Source organism: Aspergillus bombycis, assembly GCF_001792695.1.
Source record: "Aspergillus bombycis strain NRRL26010 chromosome Unknown contig00149, whole genome shotgun sequence".
NCBI lineage: Eukaryota > Fungi > Ascomycota > Eurotiomycetes > Eurotiales > Aspergillaceae > Aspergillus > Aspergillus bombycis.
Genome location: NW_019170151.1, coordinates 1 through 19,573, shown reverse-complemented (window position 1 = coordinate 19,573; position 19,573 = coordinate 1). Strand labels below are relative to the sequence as shown.

The 19,573-nt window shown below is 49.1% G+C and overlaps 6 protein-coding genes across 6 annotated transcripts; 5 read left to right on the top strand and 1 right to left on the bottom strand.

Annotated features, from left to right (window-relative positions):
* Positions 1 to 273: 273 nt before the first annotated feature.
* Positions 274 to 966, top strand: ABOM_011715 (uncharacterized protein; the record flags this gene model as incomplete). The annotated part of the gene is made up of 1 exon (XM_022538843.1): positions 274 to 966. One exon carries the CDS (start codon positions 274 to 276, stop codon positions 964 to 966), a length of 693 nt encoding a protein of 230 aa, XP_022384045.1.
* Positions 967 to 1,478: 512 nt separating this feature from the next.
* On the top strand, positions 1,479 to 3,601 carry ABOM_011714 (uncharacterized protein; the record flags this gene model as incomplete). Its single annotated transcript, XM_022538842.1, has 2 exons — positions 1,479 to 1,989; positions 2,940 to 3,601. The coding sequence occupies 2 exons, from the start codon at positions 1,479 to 1,481 to the stop codon at positions 3,599 to 3,601; spliced, it is 1,173 nt and encodes a 390-aa protein (XP_022384048.1).
* A 2,016-nt stretch (positions 3,602 to 5,617) lies between these two features.
* On the top strand, positions 5,618 to 6,181 carry ABOM_011713 (uncharacterized protein; the record flags this gene model as incomplete). The annotated part of the gene is made up of 1 exon (XM_022538841.1): positions 5,618 to 6,181. One exon carries the CDS (start codon positions 5,618 to 5,620, stop codon positions 6,179 to 6,181), a length of 564 nt encoding a protein of 187 aa, XP_022384044.1.
* Positions 6,182 to 6,584: 403 nt separating this feature from the next.
* On the bottom strand, positions 6,585 to 7,624 carry ABOM_011712 (DUF2293 domain-containing protein; the record flags this gene model as incomplete). The annotated part of the gene is made up of 3 exons (XM_022538840.1): positions 6,585 to 7,046; positions 7,097 to 7,219; positions 7,349 to 7,624. 3 exons carry the CDS (start codon positions 7,622 to 7,624, stop codon positions 6,585 to 6,587), a joined length of 861 nt encoding a protein of 286 aa, XP_022384040.1.
* A 6,582-nt stretch (positions 7,625 to 14,206) lies between these two features.
* On the top strand, positions 14,207 to 16,285 carry ABOM_011711 (PHD finger domain protein; the record flags this gene model as incomplete). The annotated part of the gene is made up of 1 exon (XM_022538839.1): positions 14,207 to 16,285. One exon carries the CDS (start codon positions 14,207 to 14,209, stop codon positions 16,283 to 16,285), a length of 2,079 nt encoding a protein of 692 aa, XP_022384043.1.
* A 973-nt stretch (positions 16,286 to 17,258) lies between these two features.
* Positions 17,259 to 18,480, top strand: ABOM_011710 (sideroflexin family transporter; the record flags this gene model as incomplete). Its single annotated transcript, XM_022538838.1, has 4 exons — positions 17,259 to 17,362; positions 17,463 to 17,596; positions 17,647 to 17,741; positions 17,800 to 18,480. The coding sequence occupies 4 exons, from the start codon at positions 17,259 to 17,261 to the stop codon at positions 18,478 to 18,480; spliced, it is 1,014 nt and encodes a 337-aa protein (XP_022384039.1).
* Between the last annotated feature and the right edge of the window lie 1,093 nt (positions 18,481 to 19,573).

The following is a 19,573-nucleotide window of genomic DNA, read 5'->3' as shown; positions in this document are numbered from 1 at the left end:
CACCTGGCGTGTCTCAGTGTCTAAAGATATCTTCTGCGGTACACAAGTATCGTGTAACATGATGCTGAATTTGTCAACAGTCCAACGGTCTAAAACGTGCCCTTTTTAGATCGAACAGGCGCTTCCCTGACTCGCGGGTATAAATTCTGTGATGTTTTCGTTGGGCATTTTCCAGTTTTGCTGTTATTATTTCTGAATTCTTCCACTGGCGATATTGATATCCATCTGCAAGAGGAACCAAGCAACTTCAGAAAGCATTGGTCTATATACACCATGAGTGGCCCATCATCATTTGAGCCATCGAAAGCCCAGCTACGACATGACCCTATATACTACGTGAAGCCGGCAACCGAGGACAGAGATAAACTAAAAAGATGCATGGATATACTCGAACATCAAGAGATACGTCAATGTTTTCGTGAGTTGGAGGACGAACCGGGAGCTGATGAACCCACTATTGAGAATGCCATCGCCCGCAAAAAGGCTCTGCTGATCGACGGTATCACGGTCGATGCGAGCCTGCATGATCTGGTCTGTGTGTTCGTCGACATACCCAAGAGACGCCCTCTCAAAGCCCGCCGATGTCTCCTTGATTCTAAAGAGGAACTGCAGATAAAACTTGATGCTGCAGAGCACCATGGGCAGCCCGTTGATGCGCTCATTCCAACTGAGCCAGTTGAGGATGGGTCTGTGAGGATTAGTTACAATTTTTACACCAAGGCGGACAACGGTAGAATGGTGTATGAGGAACTACTGTATCTTGTCGATGTATACCTCGAGAATAGGTTGATTGATTCAGATCTGCCAGTGATCCTCGGTAAAGGACTCCGGGTGGCCCAGACTGAGCCTGCATTGTGGCGATTAGACCGTGGTTATGTCTACGACAGGAACCCGCTAGGTGTGTCAAAAGAAACCTTTTCTCCGGCTTGGAGCAGAGCAATAGAACGAGAAAGAACACGAGGATAGACATAATACTAGATTGCATGGATATCTCGTTGTATTCAATTCTTGAACCGGGGGGCCCATGTTTGAGAGGGATGATGTGCATGTAACATAATATATGCTACGATTGTTCTTCAATACTACCATTGGTATCTATCAGCTTGTCTCTTTCGTTTAAAGTTCAGTACTTCGCAGCATGCTTGACGGTATTTTGCTTAAGAAGAATCAGTCGAGAGTTAAAGAGCGAGTTTATCTATTGGTCTGGTTTGATAAGCTTATATGTTTCGGGATGGTAACACTCTGGAACTTGTTGAGATTCTACCCTGACTCATTCGAGATCTTCAAAGATTCAGCTATTTGGAATTGTATAATTTGAATGCTGTTGAATAATCCCCCTGTGTTGCTTTGTTTTCATTGCTGTGTTTGCTGAGCTGAAAGGCCCAGCTGGAGAATAGTATTAGCGTGTCTTTAGTATGCATTATGCAACAAAGATTCGGGACCGCATGGAGACAACCCTTCCAAAACCAGCAGACAAAATGCGGCCCCTAGCACCAAGAGAGCCAACTTTCTTCTGCGCCCCCTTAGACGCACACAATCGAGTCATCGACCCACCAGATCCTGCAGGCCTCATTGATTATTTCAGCCATGGCCATGCGGTCTATATATCCCCGGAGGAGAAGATGCGCAAGGAAACGCTTTTCATGGAGGGAGTGATGGTCGATGCCAACAACACAAACCTCGTGTGCGTCTTCGTTGACGTGCCAAATGCATACCAGACCGCAGAACTCATCCGTTCTTCCATTACCGAACTGGAAAGAAGATACCAGGACGTCGCCGAGGACCATATTGGCCTCCCGCAAAGCCCCAATGACCTTGAGTATTATACCCATCCCACTATCTGGAACTGCGGCATCTACCCTGGACATCCACAAGCTGCTTTGGGGCCGGGGTTTACGCGAATTTGCTTCACGTTCGCGACCACCGCTAGACATAGTGGCGAGGTACTTCAGGGGCTGTATTACATGCTCCGGGAATTATATATGCATGGTGATTTGCGTTGGGGCCGTCTTCCCATTGAATTCAGGAATCTATACATATTTCCTTCCAACCCGACCTGGGGCTTCCATCGATACAATCCTAGTGTATTCCGTAGAGTGACAAGGATGCATTGATGTTGCGAATTGAAGAGCTTGGAAACTCAGCAGACTATACTGATACCTTCTTTTCACCTTTCTTTTTCATGTTTGTTGAGCTTAGGAGTCTGTACTTGAATGAGAGACGGCTTGCTGTTTAGTATCATCATTACCTTTACGACCGCACCCGCGACTTTTGGTGCTGCTGATCATGGTGCTGAGCGTCATCTCTGTTAATGATCAGAGCCTTTGAAACTAGAATCTATAATGCTTGAAGATAGCTATTGGAAATGACCACGGAGGGTAGTCGATATTGAGTGCGTTGCCATGCTACAACCGGAAATGCCATCTTTATGGATGTACGTAATAACCAAGGTTTTTGCCGCTTGCTTGGGAGAATACCTGTGCGTAGAGTCGAAGGTGGCGTATGGTGGTAGCCCTACTGATGGACCTTGCCGTGGACTCGGAATATGCCCCGGCATATTTAGGCTTCGAAGGGAGTTCCCTCGTCTGCTGCTCTAGACACTGAGCTCTATTATAATAGTTTCCAGAAAGGAGAGGCTCATGTGTGGGTGTTTCCATCTGGGATCTCTGCGAACTTTCGATATACCAATAACTCTAGGCATGAAGCTTGCAAGATGCCAGTTACTGGCAATTTCACTAGGATCTTGCCATATAGAAGAGTTCAGATGGTCTCTCGTGATCCTCATGTGTGTCCTCCTTAGAGCGGATAGCTTCCAAGTTCATGTATAAATATCAGTATGTCCTCGGCTGAATTCTTCTCGTCTCTGGCTACCACCTCAGTCATATTTCTTCATTGTCTATCGCCATTCAGACCGGAGAAGCAAAACTCACACAGCCCAGTCTTAAAGATGGAGCACAATGAAACACCGAGCGAGATGGGAACTCAAGTGTCAGGGTCTCAATCCCCAGAACCCACTGCAAGAGAGCGAGCTTGGCGAGTCAGATCACGGGCCCCCCCGAATAAGCCAACGGACTTTGGCAGAGAGATCAGCGAATTTCGGAGAGAGCTGAGGGAGCATGAGGCATATTCTCATATGGCTTTAAAGCTAGATCGGCCCGGAATACTGTGTCTTTTTGAGCAATGGGTCGTAGTCGACCTGGTCACGAGAGAGCGCATCTCCCTCTTCTTCCATATACCCTGGAGTGACACCGGAAATGTCAATGCCCTCTATGCCATTAAGGAATCCAGGAAAGAAGCAGACAAGATCCCGAGGAACAATTCCTCTCACATGGTACACCCGTCACACGAAGTTCCTGGGGGAAAACAGAGGATCTGTTTCGAGTTTGAAACATCTTCGGAGACTCAGGCGGAGGTGCTTGATTGCGACTTGAACAGACTTTTTGATGGGATTGAGCAGGACCTGGAGGAGATGGACGAAGAAGGTCGAACACTGACTCTTCCGATTAAGTATAATGGTAGTTATGTGTTTCAGGAAGGAAAAATTGATAAGATCAACGAATGGAATAGGTCGCCTAGCAACATCAAAGCTAAATCTCTTTGACCCCCCGTTCGTTCTTCAAGTTGAAGAGTCTGGATACCTGGTGGACTGTATGGCTGCTTGTTTCTACTGTTTCCAGTATTGTTGCTGGTTAGGGGCTTCTGCTGAAGGAGAACATGTGTATGCAGTTGCCAATTGCTATCTACAATGGAACCATTTTCTATATTCTGATCATGGAATGTATGCTTAAGTACTAGCGACAGATAACTTTTCTTCGAGTACACACCAGTAATCATCAGTTTGCCTTTTATATCGCACAAATACATGAGCCTGGGCCCTACAATAATCAAAAATAGGTGGAGCCTGAGTATTACAAAGACTCTCCCGATATTTATGACAGGAAAACTATATATAATGTCGGGGTTTATCTTTGTTATACGCAAATATCCTGTGACAATGGAAGCTTTGCCACAGATATCCAAAGCGGAAGAAGCCTCGAGAATAAAAACAGGAAAACAATATCTGTAAGTTCCTCAGATTACTTTTATGCCATGGAAAATCCTATACTTTGGCAGTAGATTTGCCACGTTGGAAATCTCCCCCGGCAAAATCCTTGCATGTACCGTGAGGCCTCTATAATCACCGGGAAAGAGAGCATCTAGTGTCTGAAGCTATCTTGATTCAAGTCGAATCGTAGGATATCATGCTGGACTTACCATTCCTAAGGCCTCCAAGATTCATCTTTGCGATGGAAGATGGAAGCCTCCCTTCTGTCTACAGGCATAAAAATACAGAAAAACGTGCATATCCCGAAGATCTACAAGTATAAAAGATGAATCCATTTCCGCCCCATCTCTGTAGACCCTTATCCAACAACTCAAACACCTCCGGCCACTCTGAGATCCGCACCATGATCACAAGACACAAATTAAAATGCAAGCAACCAGGGCCCCAAGAAGTACGAGAGACGATAGACGACCCGGTCTGGGTCTGGACAGCCAGAAACAGACAACGCGACGAGGATAATCTTATATCCCTACTCAAAGATCAACAAGCACCGAGAGGTGAAATTGGGCGCAAGTTAGGTCTTTTGCGTGCGGATGTCATGCTCGACGTAAACTGACCAGGATTACGTCTGCGTCTTCATCGACCATACCCAAGATACGGCGGCCATGCTCTGCATCAGAAACCATTTCGAGGTGCAGAGACGAACTGTCTAGAGTCCAAGCAGGTGAATGTAGGGGCCATCCATGGCCCCGAGAAAACCCTTTGGATGAGGATAAGCAGAGGATATGTTTCATGTTCTCCACGGACTACCATGCCGCCGAGCTGTTTGACACACAGTTACCTAACCTCATTTATGGAATGCTGTCTCTACCCGAATTATGCAACGTTGAGCTTCCGATTGAGCTGAGGGACGATGATGCCGATTGCTGTCTGGTATTCGAGGCACCGGAGTTCGAGTCAGCATATCAACCAAGCATGTTCAGAACCACGGTCACCCATGTGGTTTATTTAGGCCGGGATTAAACGGCTAGCATGGGGCCAGGTGGACTGACTGGTTTCGGTCTATTGATATATTTGTTGGAGGTGATTATTTTATAAAGATGGGAGAAAAATGACAATATGCACATCGTTGAACTTCTCGATTGATGTTATTATGCTTCTTTGAATATCATTTCGGTGCGCTATAAACGTCTTTGAGTTCATTCTCATTCTAGCATCATGGATACTGCAAATAAATATTTTTTATGCTCTAAATCTAGTGATAAAGCATACCTAGGAACGAACAATAATGATCAAAGCCTAATAATACGTATCTCGTACAACCACTTCTATAAAAGTAACAATGAACTCTCAACATCCAAGCCTTTGACCTTGACAACTACAACTTCTCAAGGCTAAACAATACATCACCCCCAAGCCCCTTAGGTATAAATACTTGCACATTCCCACCAGCTTCCACCAGCCCTCATAGCCAACCCTCCTCTCGATCCCTACCAAACCACAACCCTAACTCACACCGAACCAAACCACAACACATACTCCCAAGAAAGACCAGAACCACCAACCCCCAGAATGGCCACACTAAGCACACCCATCAAGCCTCTCAAACGCGCAACCGCCAGCGCCTTCGACGCCGAGCGCATAGAAACCCTCCGAGACGCCGGCCTCAGCGTCGAAACGCACACCAACACCGTCGCGATCTACCTCGACATTGACCCGTGGACGAACCCCCTGGACCCAGCGGATGTCGTTTTAGCTTCTAGACGGGAGCTGGAGCGTAGAATGACAATGGGTGAGGCGTGTTACGCCAATCCGAAGGGCAATCCTCCTCACCATCGCATTAGGGTGTATTGGGGTTTCCCGTCCGAGGCCCAGACGGCGGAAGAGGTGTTCAAGGAAGCGTGGATATACAATATGGCGTTTGAAGATGTAGCTGAGAAGGGGAAGAAGAAGTTTGGATTCCCGGCGTTGTTGGATGGGTGTTGTATGGTTGATGTTTTTGCTCCTGGTCGCTCCGGGGACGTCAATGATGTTTCTGTTACGGATGCTGGGTATTGTTCTTGGGAGGGTTTTCTTTCGAACGTTAAGCCTGCTTTCCCGAATAAAGACAATCCTGGGACTTATTGTGGGGTTTAGATGAGTGGTGAATGGCATGATTATTGTTTGGTTTAGCTAGAAGCATCTCAGATTGAACATTGCAGAACTCAATTCATAAAGCTAGTGATAATAACAAAACCGTTAATGAGTGTGTCCAAGTCACCATTGATGGGGAGACTGCCACTCTATTGCTGAGTCTAACATAACATTGTTGTGCAAATGCAGTCTATGCATGCCAAAGAACATAGGGTATCTTTCATGTCTTCGTAACAAGTCATTTCTCTTTCTTCTTCGTCCGTCCTGCTTCGGTAGAGCCATGAAATCGTTGCTCTGAGCGTCGTGTTGACGCCCATAATCTTACTGCAAGAGAATATTTAAATCAATTATGATGGGTTCGGCGTCCGTCGTTGGAATACATGGAGTGAATTATGTTGAATAGCCATCAATTCGATTCCACCATCCGGTTGCGCAGAGCCAGCACATCCATAGGCTGAGAATCACCGCCTGCCCATGCGGTCTTGATGGCTTTGATCAATCCCCAGACTGCGTTTCGGGCTTCTTCACGGCTCGCCCCCGCATGGAGCATGGATTCGTACGGGGTATGTGTGTGTCGAATATGAGCTTCTACCGCCAAATCAGCTTTGCGTTCATCCGATTTGGTCGCCGTGCGTCCCACTCGGCCGGAACCTTTGAGGAATGCGTGATTGAGAATCGCCTCCAGAGATTCCGCGGGCATTAATGGGAATTGAGTGCAGAGGAGTTTTCGAGAGTGAGCCAGGTCTTTCTCGTCGCGAAGTTTGACAGCATTGGCGCGCATCTCAGCGGTCGCAGCCGCAGACTTGAGAACATCGGCGTAGACGTCAGATGGTACACGGATACCGAGGGTCCTCTTCCCTGTCTTGTCCTGCAGCTGGTTAGAACCTTAATCGTTAACGGGGCAACATCATCCCTTACAAAAACGGTATAGACTGTGCGCTCAGATTCCTTCGTGTTCGTTCGACAATTGCGAGTAACATAGACATCGCCCTTGGGAACGAACACATAGCCTGTGGCAAATGGTTCCTTTTCAAAACAGTTCTGGACGCGAACTCTTGTTAGCGAGTCATGATTCTTACATACGCTAGCAGCTGCAGGTTAGGCAAGGGATAGGCGGAGAGGGTTGCAAACCGCAACCCAGCATTTAATAGCGCAGGAAAGCACACACACCTTTTCGAACGGCTCCGTTGAGCGGGGGATCAAACCGAACTTGGAATACTTCGAAGTCCGTCCCCCAACTTTACGCTCTGCGTGGTTTGTTCTGTTGTTACTACCGGCACCGAAGAGCCCTCCACGGCCACGTCTGCTCGTGAGACTATTTCTGCGAGCGTGAGCTAGGATGGACTGAGGCGATTTCGGCGGAGTAAAGGTTTTCGGATGATTCCTTCGGCGGCCCCCCAATCTCCTCGGAGCACGTCTCCGGGAGATTCTGTTCGCAGACACCATGTTCTTTTCCAAATGGAGACTAGATAAAATATGGTGAAGATCAAGGGCGAGATCCAGCTTAATTTAGAGAGTGGCCACAATATGATATTCGTAATAATAGATGGTTCTGAAGTGCTTGATGTACTAGTCTCGAGTTCGGCTGCTATCATCGAACTAGTAATAACACCAAGGGATTGATAAGGGAGAGAAAGAGCGACGGCCGACACAAACGGAGAAACTAGAAGGTGTCGCCATGACGTGGACATGTAGCTTGACGTAGTCCGTTTTAATAATCCATTTTGGGGATCAAGCCTCGCGGCATTCAATCATGCAATGAGTATGGAGTATGGGTTATGCATAAAGTACTAGTAGTATGTATGCCAGATGAGCGATCTTCGCTTTTCTGCCCAAAACCCTCGCGTATCAATTCCGAGCGGTCACCGATTCCGCGGGGAACTGGTGGCTGAGGGCTGTGGCTGGTACCTGTATGCCTGAGGTGTCCGCGACGTATAGACCTTTTGAGGACGTCAGATTGGTCCGGAATCCATCTGACAGGTACAGGTCCAAGAACTCCACACTCTCGAGAGCAAGACTGGTGGGGAAACAATGGCATTATCTGGCTTACTAAGACCCTCTGTTATGAGTCCGCAGTGGTTGGAGTTCCCACTGTCACTTCTGCGGGTTAGTATAGAGTATACCCGGAGGACTTGAATACTACCAGCAGAATAGCCGACCGATAATTGTCTGAATAACAGTATTAGAACCGATACATTGAACCATGAAAGACGGATGTACCTCATGGGAATAAGCTTTTATGCTCTAAGGCCCAGCTCGCCTAGCTGATTCAAGTAAGCAGCACTTGACCTGTCAGACGAAGTTTACCAAGGTGCTATGAGCTGACAAAACACGGTTGGCAGTCTCCGACATTACGAATTACAGATGCTGGTCCTGTTTGTTGAATCATTTTTTTCTAAACTCTCGAAGGGACGTGAAGGGATCTGTTCAGCACCTTGCTCATAGTTGAAGGTCGACCGAGTTCTGTTTTATACTCGAAAGAGCTCTGCGCAATACATGGGGAATGGATCTTCAATTATTTGTTGTCACCATCCTGACCACAGGTTCCTGAAGACAGTTTCTAGAATGGTGGCAACATTTATACTGGACTCGCAGTCCGATAGTCAAATCGAAACCGTTCCCGTCGACCCAGATAGAAGGTGGTAGAGGATTGGAAATCCCTCCATCAAAAACTCTTTTCCTTCTGGTTCACTCCGAGGCTTATTCAGAGCTAGCATAAAATGATGTACCTGGTAGTTATCTCAGTGATGCCTGACCACAGAAGCTCGGGTGTCATGCTATAGCTTCTGTTTTCGATCTTGTTGGCTGGCCTTCTTTTGATCTAACCGCCCATTTCAAAAGCGGCAGGCTGTGTAGTATCTGTAATATATGGGCTGTTTTGTAAATGGTGAGTTTTCAGTGTTCTCCTCGACCTTCCGTTAAATATAGATACTAGCTGGACACAATGCTCCAAGGCCATCAGCACGAAGATGCTGTTCGTTGATGGTCTCTTTTGAAGCTACTTTCCTTGCCGACCGACTTATCAACATTCCGCCCTTTCATGGCAACACTTGAATAGTCGATGTTCACGTTTCTACTGGTAAAAGCAAGTTGTGGTCCCGTTCCAGCGAGAAATGCTGGAAATTAAGCCTTGGTGTATTCAGAGTACTTTGCAGGCGGGCTTCATACGATCGTAGATACATCATTATGTTTTGAAAAAATGGTAAATCTACGAAGTATACCAGATTCCAGACATTAATGTACGATACGTGTACTATGTACTATCAGGAATACGAATTGATTTTGGTATCATCCTGCATCTTACAATGAGCAAAGCCAGATATCAGAAAACTAGGGCCATGGGCTCCACCTAGTCTTAGAAAGAGAAAAGGACGAAATATGGAAATGCTAGAGCGATAGACCAGTCAAGGTCTGTCTACGCAACCAACCAATGAACCCAATAATCCAGACGGGATAAACCAGTCATTTGTCCTACAAGACCGTGAATGCATAACCAACAGAAGGATCACCATGGATACTATCTATATCTAGAATACAAAGTTACAAACACCTCCAGTCGAAGCCACAACCTAATACACTTCCACTGTGAAGACAAAAAGTGAAGACAAGAGAACCAAAGATCCGATAAAGGGGCTAGTATGAATCAAATCTTGCATGAGTGTGTGTTTCTATCTAAATAGTCCATTCGAGATAGTCCAAAAAGAAAAGGACATGATGCGCACTTCGACGATCGGGCCATGTGATTTGTCAAGCGTTGGGATGCCGCCCATGGTATCCCAAAGCAACGCTGTTCTAGGGGTGCAGCCCTAGAGGGGTAGTGGGACAAATAAGAGACAATCGTATCCCCAGGAACCTTAACCCGCAGGGGCAATAGGGGTTCTGTACGGAATCGTACGTAGTATGTACAGATATCAGATCTCAAGGATCTACCCGGCACGAGGGAGAGACATGTCGATGCAAGGTGCGGTGGGCACCTGCCAAAACACGATGTGACTACTAGTATGATCGATCTTCGAGCATGAGATCGAAAGTCTGTTGGTGCTTGACCATGTCTTGGGGATTTCACATTTTGGTTTAGTTTATGAAGAATCGTTCTATAGAGTTTCCTTGGGCCGGTCCAAATCGTGCATGTTGGAAGTTAATTTTTCCGTCGCTTATCAAAGAACCACTATAGATAACTTTGAACGATAAGCCATTGAGAGTTCAAGATTGAGATTAGATCCTCCTAAACCGGACTTGTCCGAGCCGAATCCAGCCGGTTGGGAATGGAAATGGTCAATCGAAGCGAGAGGTACCCAGTCAATGTTTCGCGTAAGATATTTAAATTCCTAGAGTATCCTGCCCATGATAGCATCAAGACGCGACTGAGGGGTGTGCCAAAGCATCTCGGTCATGTTCAATACTACTCCCACGCAACTGTGGTGGCAGGAACGGGGGAAATATAAATAGGGCCGCCGGCACAGCTGGCAACTTGACCAAAGCGGTATGCAGGATGTTGATCGCTGAAAGAAGACCAGCAATATTGATCTTGGCAGATCGAGCTCCTTACCGATGAACTCAACTTTACTCGCCAGGTCCACCGAACTCGGGGAGTGGCGTGGTGAGAACGAAGAAATAAAAAAAAGAAATCCAAGAACAGGTGGTTAGGCAATCACCCAGGCTGCAGCGCCGCCATGTCAGGGGGGATGGCCATTATTCATCGAGCGTATGCACGATGTACAGCTATTACTAGTACTGCGGGATTACACCGCAGGCCGCTAGTTCGCTGCAGGTCCCAATGCTCGCGTGCAGCACTAGCCATCTTCGGTTCGCATTGTTTGCTGTTGCTGTCAAGACTTTAAGTTAGGAGTCATACCGACCGTGACGAGAATCGCTGTGGGGGAAGGAGATGGCCGGGTGGAAATGGAATAGCTGGATTTTAGTCGTAGCTTCATAATTTAAACGTCACACACACCCTGGAGCAACCTCGGAAGGGGCATATCCAATTTCCCAGGAGCCATGCTGACGCCCTGACAGTGAGTGAATACACCGTACTACGAGTAGTAGTGCTGACCGGGAGTTTCGAGCCCCATCAGGCTGGCCAGACAGGGGGCAACTTGGAAAGCGCCAGTCGAGAGTCTAGAATGTCGCCTCATGTCCGATCGTCTGAAATGTGGTTAGGCCCAAACGGGTAATATTAGTTGGAGTCGGTCACGGGGGGAAGGAAGGGTGATGAAATTGAAATCGCCGGGGGAACTCTAGCGGTCTAGATAACGAGAATCATTCCTCGAATAAATAGTCTTTCACCTCAATTAAATATTCCGAAACTAACGGTTGGAACTGTAATCGCTAACGTCATCATTTGTCCGTTTTCTGTCAATTACGAAGAGAATGAATCCATAATATTAGTTAGTGAGTTCGTTCAATAAAGTAAAGACGCCTCTTCCGGGGAAAAAGGTGCCCTGGGTATCGATTTCAGGGAAACGCCGAACGCGTACGAGGTTCATAGTAGAAAGTACCACCCGGATGTCGTCATTCGGTTCCATCGTTCTCCAGTCCTGAAGCCCGTGGGGGGCCCAGAGCCGATCGAAAGAGGAGGCTGGAGCTGAAAAAAAAAATTAAAATTAAAATAAATCCAAAACTCCAACAATCCCAAACTACCAAAAAAAAACCCCCCCCCCAGGCCTGACTTTGGGGCGAGAGGCCACTGGTTGGCCGACGGGTTGAAAGGGAGTCCGAGGGTCAGTCCGTCGTCGAGCAGTCCAGTAACTAGCAGTTAGTCTACGTCGTCTTGTAGGAGTATAACTTCTGACTAGGGTAGTAACCAGGGTCAGTCTTGTCGTCACCGAATGGGGTTTGGATCGGCGTCGGACCTCGTAAGGAGTTTCGATTTTATTCAAACCTTATGCTCTCTCGTTGTCGAGTGATTCTTTTTCATTTCTCTCAATCCTCTCGTTCACGAGAGGAAAGCAGCACACCTTTTGGTCACGGAGGTGGCTCGTTTCATGCGGAGAGAAGGATATAGTATAGTATGATACTACCTCGCTGGGCCAAAAAGGACCTTTACGGAGTACTACTATAGGTCCCAAGGGCCAAAAGAGGAGACGGGCTGCAAGTCAGACCAACCAAAACCAGCCAGCAAATAGATCGTGCTCGAATGAAATGATGGAGCCCAGACGATCCACGGAAAGGCAGGCGGCCGTTCCTTGTCTCTGGAACCAATGACGCTCCCAGACGGGCTTAATTCGTCGAACAGTGAGATCAATCATCTTGGGATATCAACTTTCACTTTGCATGTTTCCCTGGGGTAGTAGGGTTACGCTTTTCCGTTGTAGACATTCGAGTCAGGTACACACACACACACCCTCTCTCTCTCCTTTTGCAGTTCCATTGTTCTTTTGTATACTCTTTCCGTTTTCAAATTTCTCTTTCTTCCGGTCATTTTGCTTGATTTGTCCCACCCGCGGGAGAGGTACCGGTTGGATTCGTAGTATCGGATGTATATCCATCGTACGTCAACTTTTTCTGGGAGTTCTGTAATTATTGTATGTACACTTCTCTTGGACAACCATGGCAACTGCAAAAAAACCTCCCCATTCACCAGACCCGACCCTACACAGTTCCAGAATTCCGAGTTCCCTTGTTATCCACCCATACAACACAGCTGACACACATACACACACACACAACCCTAAACTGGAGTATAACGGTCAACCGAGGACCGTCAACGCATTTCCTAGGATGGTAGTAGCCTTGAGCTATCCATGTCTGCCTCATCTCTGTTCCTTCACCAACCGGTGTCGTCTCCACCGAACGAGACATTAGCCCTCGAAAAGTGGAGGACGATCGGACGGTGAGGCTTTTTGATTTGATTAAACCCGTATGGCTCTTTTTTGGTTGGCCGCAGCCTGATCGAAGTATTACCCGGAACGGATTAAAAGTACCTGTACTAACTAACTGTTATTTTCCCCAGCAGATCCGGATCTCGTTTTTATAGGTATTTTTATAATTCATTAAATAAAAAATTTTGTAGTGCCAAAAAAAAAAGGTCTCCATTCAGTGGATCTGCGGATACAAAAAGAAAATAAAAAATAAAAAGACAGTAATAAAAAAAAAACCTGTCAAATCATTACTAAATTACCAACAGAGAAAAAGAAAAACATTCGAAAAAATCCCCTCTCTTTGCAACCAATCCTTCGGTCGAGCTTGATATCTTCCCCTTCTTTCACAACGCTCTTCTTCTTCCACTTGACTGTCAACTTGTCTCTGTCTCTGTCTCTGTCTCGGGTCAAAGAATAGTCGATCATAAAGGGCTTCCCAGCCAGGTCACACCGTACGCATTCCTCCACTCTCTCCCTTTGTCCAGGAGAGCTCCCATCAGAACCTTCCTACCAACCTTCGACCACCTTCCCACTCGCCCTATCTTCACTCAGACCTCCTCGCCTCTTGGTCTTTCTCCTGGGGCCGCCGATTACAAAGATAGAGGATTATGCTCTAATTTCCCGTTCCTTGAATTTTTTTTTTCTCATTTTATTTTCTTTCCTGAGGGGTTCCTTCGTCAATTTCGTCTCTCTGAGCTAGGTGGCCTTCTAGCTTCGGCTTCAATGAGCTTGTGGAGGTGTACATTCATCGGCCAATCGATCCCTACCGAACCCCTCCACTTTCACATTCCGGACGGCTCCCAAATATCTGGACATCGCCCCAGAGGGTTGCCTGGCAGCTTGTGTTGAATGGTTGCTAGGATCACTGCGTTGCTGACATGAGTTGGGATCACCCTGTCCACAGGTATGTTAGTCAATCTATCTACTCCGTGCCTAATTCCTTTGCCCCCAGGCGGGGCTTGTTTCTACACCCACTAGTTCCGTATCGAAATACTGTGACAGATTCTGTCGTCTTGCCTAAATTGTCCCAACTCCCATTGTATTTTCATTTTGTTGTGTGGCGTACACCCAATTGAGACGGTTGGGAAATTGGTGTTGGTGGTTTGCGGAGCTCCAAACGAGCTCCGTCTCATTACTCCGAGAGATGAAACTGACCGAGCCTGCCATCATGTTCAGCTTCAGCTATCCCAACGGCGAACCTCAGACACCGACGAGGACCCCTCCGACCACGATCTTCGACGATTCGGCCTTCCAAACCCCCAAGCTCGAATCGAGCTTCTTCGACCCCAGAGTCACCTGGGACACCTCGGATCCATATGCTTCGAGCCCAGAGTTCCTCCGAACCCCCCAGAAGTTCGGATTGAGTACACCGTTGAATAACCCGCTCCGACTGCCCAACACGGGCGTAGAGTCAGCCAATGGACGGAACCTGAAGGAATCAGAGCAGGAGACGGACACAGCCAAGCGCATCCGGGCGACCAAACCCAATGGACATATTGAAGACGAAGGTCCCCGAACGGTGGAATCAACCAAATCGGCTGCCTCCATGCAGACCCCGCCGCCGAGCAGTGCTTCGAGGAGAAAGGTGACCGGGCTGGAGAATGTCAGTGGGACAGGACGACGGCCGTCGGCCTCAAGCGCTATCGGTGGCCATCTGGAAACTCCAAGTCGTTTGATGGGAGCGTCCCCCAGACTGTTTGGGGATCTCCAAACGTCTCCGGACCCCTTCCAGCTGGCCGGGATTGATCCATCCGCGTCTCCTTTCTTTCCGCAGCAGAGACTGTTCTGGGATCATGACCTCGAGCCACAAGGCGGCGACTTGGGCTTGTCCGGAAGTAATATGGACTTCTTTGATTCCCATACGACGGAGTCATTTCACATGAACCCGACCTTCTCCCAGGCCCCTCACATTCCGCAATTGCCGTCGATTGAGGGAACCCTAGATCTGCCGGAGTTCAACAGCAATACATACGGTCTCACCTCGGCGGCACCCACCGATGCTGCCTTGTTTCCCGCTCCTTTCTCGACCTCCCCCCGTATCCCCATTCACAAGGCGGAAGACCCCGCCATGTTTTTGAGCTCTCCGGCCCGTCGTTTCGGAGGGCCCCAGCCTACCCCGGACAAGAGACTTTTCTCGAGACCGGGACGGCAGCCCTACCACCACCAGACCGAAGAATCTAAAAGGGAGCAGCTTCGACGCACGCAGAGTGTGCACCAGAAGCTGCCCACGTACATCGATGACGATGACGACGATTTCACTCCTCGGCAGGCACGGCCGACGCTGACTCGGAGTCTCACCCAGAGTGCTCTATCCGCACAGCGTCCCGGGTTCGGTGGAATGATGTCGTCTGCGTGTGGTATCCGGAAGAGCCCGTCGAAAAGATCCTCTCCCACCAAACCCCAACGGCAGTCCTTACAGCGCTCTAATTCCGTCGCCGCTAGTCTTCCCCGCCGCTCCCAGTCCGTTGTCCTTCGGATTGGCAAGGACGGTCGAGCTAAGGCAGAGATGCAGCCCGTCACCGAAGCCCCTACCGGGCTGTCGGACCCTCTGACCGGGATGGACTTGGATGGTTCCACGACCGAAAGCGAATATGACTCGACCGAATTGTCGGAATATCCCACCGTTTCCAGCCGGAATCCGTCGATGACCTTTTCTGACTCCGGCTCCCGACCACACTCCAAGGGCTCCTACACCTCTACCGCAGCTTCATCCCAATCCGGCCGGGCGTCGCCTTGGAACGGCTCCTCTCGGGGTCTAGCCAGAAGGCCAACGTATCGACAAGGGCTGGATGACTGGAAGCGTACGCCAAAGCGGCAATCCATGATCCTCCCGTCCGACATGGCCTACCGCAGCGCCAGTTCGATACCGGCACCCCTCGCTGATTCCGAAGAAGAATCCGGTGATGCCCAGCATGCACTCCGCAAGGTACTCCAGGAGAGAGGCCGCATTCCTCGGTCCCACACGGTCAACTTCGGCTCCCGGGTCAACCGATCCTCACGCTCGTTGGCGCATCTCCGTTCCTCACCACCCCGATTTGGTGCCGAATTGGATCTCAATCTGCAGGCCCCGAACACGTCCCCCACGACCATGACGGATCCTGACCTGGCCACCCCAAGCACCGACCGATACAGCAACCCAAGCAATGGAACCAGATGTATCTGCAACTCCATGGACAACGGTGGCCACTTGATGATTCAATGGTATTTACCCTCTCCACGAAGCCTTGCACGCAAACCAGGAAACTGATCTGATTTAGTGAATCGTGCAGCCACTGGCTACATACCAAGTGTGTCGGTCTGGAGCGAGCCAACTTGCCATCGGTCTACGTTTGTGTCTTCTGTACCCATACTCCTTCTCGGAGGAATCGCATCCGGGTCTGTCGGGAGCGTTGGCCATGCACCAATGTCGCCATTGGCTCACAAATCCTATCGATTCCGATAGAAGAAATTATTGACGATGAACCCCACATCCACAGGCAAGCAAGCAAGCAATTTTGCGTGCCTGTCATGGATGGATCATGACACGATTCGCGTCAGCTTTTCCCCTCGGCCCTCACGGATGAGGTCCCGAGACTGACGGCCACACTCTTTCGCGTTTTCTTTTCTCTTTTTTTTTTTAACGGGTCTCCTTTGTTCGTTGTGCGATAACCTTAGACATACCCCCCCCATATTTCCTTGAGACATGTGTTGTTGGCTCACCATTGTACATTGGTGGCTATGTTATTATGCATCCCTGGTGAGATACTGCCGTTTATCATTTATTTTCCTAATTTTTTGTATTAATTGTCAGGCGAGCGGCCTACGTGATACCTATGTACTACTGTAACTAGTGACTTTGGACAAAATCAGGAGGGCGCCCGTGGCCCATCGACTGGATAGGACCGAGTATTGAATGAACTGTACTTAATCGATGCCTACTGTGAATGTTTTGTGCCTCCGTGTAAAAGAAAGCGTGCCGGGGCGGCTATTGTCGGATGGAGATCCGGACCTGAAATCCACTGCAAAGGCGGTGACGGGACCCTTGCCGACCCTCTGGAATTGGCGGGCTGTCATTGGTGGACCTGGTGCCTTATCGGGCTCACCGCCTCCGATAGCGCGAGTGGTTCCTGTGAATGATTTTCTTTCTTCCCCGAGTGACTCTTTTTTTCCCCCCTCGCTCCCTCCAGGATTCCTTCGCCAGAGCTGCTGTCTTTGCCCTCCGTCACGCTCGCTCTCCGGCCATGTCCAGCTCCCTTCCTGGCAATCGGGATCTCCCTCCCTCTCAGTATGACCTGAGTACATACTGGGGCCGTGTGCGACACTCGGCTGACATCGCCGATCCGAGGTATGGCCCCTCCAACCCACCATGACTGAGAGCCCTGCCTGGCTGCAGCCCAGCATGATGGGGTTCATGCGCCCGTTTGACGTCGACTAATGTTCACTAGGATGTTGTTTATCTCCTCGTCGGGGCTGGAGAGTGCGAAGCAGCTCATCTCCTCCTATAAGCAGAGCCATGTTCCCGTTATGACCCCCGAGTTGTGGCGTGCGAAGAAGGTGGTCGATTCCACCCTGCATCCAGGTCCGTTGCCCCCATGATATATCCTGCATAGGTCTAACCAGTCTTCTTAGACACTGGCGAACCCGTTTTCCTTCCCTTCCGCATGTCCTGCTATGTCCTGACCAACCTTGTGGTGACGGCTGGCATGCTGACGCCCGGGCTGCAGGTATGAATCCTTGTGTGACCCACGGCAATGTCGTCAGCTACTAACATGAACTGGTCAGACCACTGGTACACTTCTCTGGCAGATTGCGAACCAGTCGCTCAACGTCGCCGTCAACAACGCAAATGCGAACAAGTCGACCCCTTTGTCCTACTCCCAGATGGCCAAGTCATACCTGATGGCTGTTTCGGCATCGTGCTCGGTGGCACTGGGTCTGAACGCTCTCGTGCCCCGTCTGAAGGGCTTGTCGCCCAGCACTAAGCTCATGCTCGGCCGACTGGTGCCTTTCGCTGCCGTGTCCAGCGCTAGCGCCCTGAACGTGTTCCTTATGCGCGGCGAGGAGATCCGCCAGGGTATCGACGTCTACCCAGTTCTGTCGGAGGCTGAGAAGAAGAAGCGGGAGGAGACCGGCGAGCCGATCCAGAGCTTGGGTAAGAGCAAGACGGCCGCCACCATCGCTGTGGGTGAGACTGCGGTCAGTCGTGTGTTGAACGCGACCCCGATCATGGTCGTGCCGCCGTTGGTTCTGCTCCGGTTGGAGAAGACAGCTTGGCTTCAGGCTCGGCCCCGTATGGTGCTGCCCCTGAACCTGGGATTGATCTTTGCTACATCCCTGTTTGCCCTGCCGTTGGCGCTGGGAGCCTTCCCGCAGCGCCAGGCCATCAGCGCGCAGTCTTTGGAGGAGGAGTTCTGGCAGAAGGGTGGCAAGGACGGGATGGTTGAGTTCAACCGGGGGATGTAAAGCTCCCCCGTTTTGTTTTGCATGGGTTGACATTTGGGACACACCGCTTTGTTTGGTTGCTTTTCTTCCGTTTCTATTACCCTTTTGATGTTGGCGCATCATGGACAGAGAAGGTTCCGTCCGTATATACAGGCTATGGATAGATTACATAGATATGTTACTTTCTTATTGAACGGCTTATAGAGTCACAGATGCTCTACTTTGCAAAGTCATCCATATGCTCTCCCCAGTGCAAAGCAGCCCTAGTTACGTCGTAGGTATATCCCTCCCACTGTAGCAACGTCTAGAACCGCAGAGCAATCCAAGCTACATCGCATACTTCGTCCGGCCAAGACACTCCAAAAGGAAATGCCCAATGGTAATCAGAATGCCATACGCACGTTGCATTGACAATCCAGGGACCGGAGAACGAACCTGTACTCCATCCGCCAACACAACCCTTAATCCCCAGATCTCCTCCACCCCAAATACTCTAGCCATCATATAGTTTCTATTTCGGACCCCCAGAATACGCATGGTACAGGGTATCTCACCAGAAAGCAATTCCAAGTCCATCCCTTCTCTTCTCGAAGGAAATCAGGGTCAGAATCCAAAGGATGTGTGACGCGACTACCCAACCCTCTGCCATTATTGCCAGAAATCCAATCCCAATTAGGCTCTAGTCTATCCACATTCAGTCTTCCACAAGACATTCCAAGCATGGCTGCATATCGGTAAACCCTGAACAGTCTACGAATTACCAACTGCAATTCAACTTGGATCAATATATATATATATATATACCTCCAACACAACTCACCGAATCACAAACCCAAGAACACCAATACAACCAACCAACTATACAAATACTACACATCCATCCATCCTTTCAATCATACATCCCCAATAAGACAATCTATATCCCCCCCCCCCCCCACATCCCCCGTAACCAGTCCCGCTGATAGATAACTGAACAGACGCACATAACTGACTCAACCCCCCCAAAATGACTCACCACTAATCTATTTTCCAACATAAAAAAACCACCTCACATCACCTGAACTCAACCTGGACACACCAAGCAAGCCCACATCGGCAAACCTGTGTTTTTTTT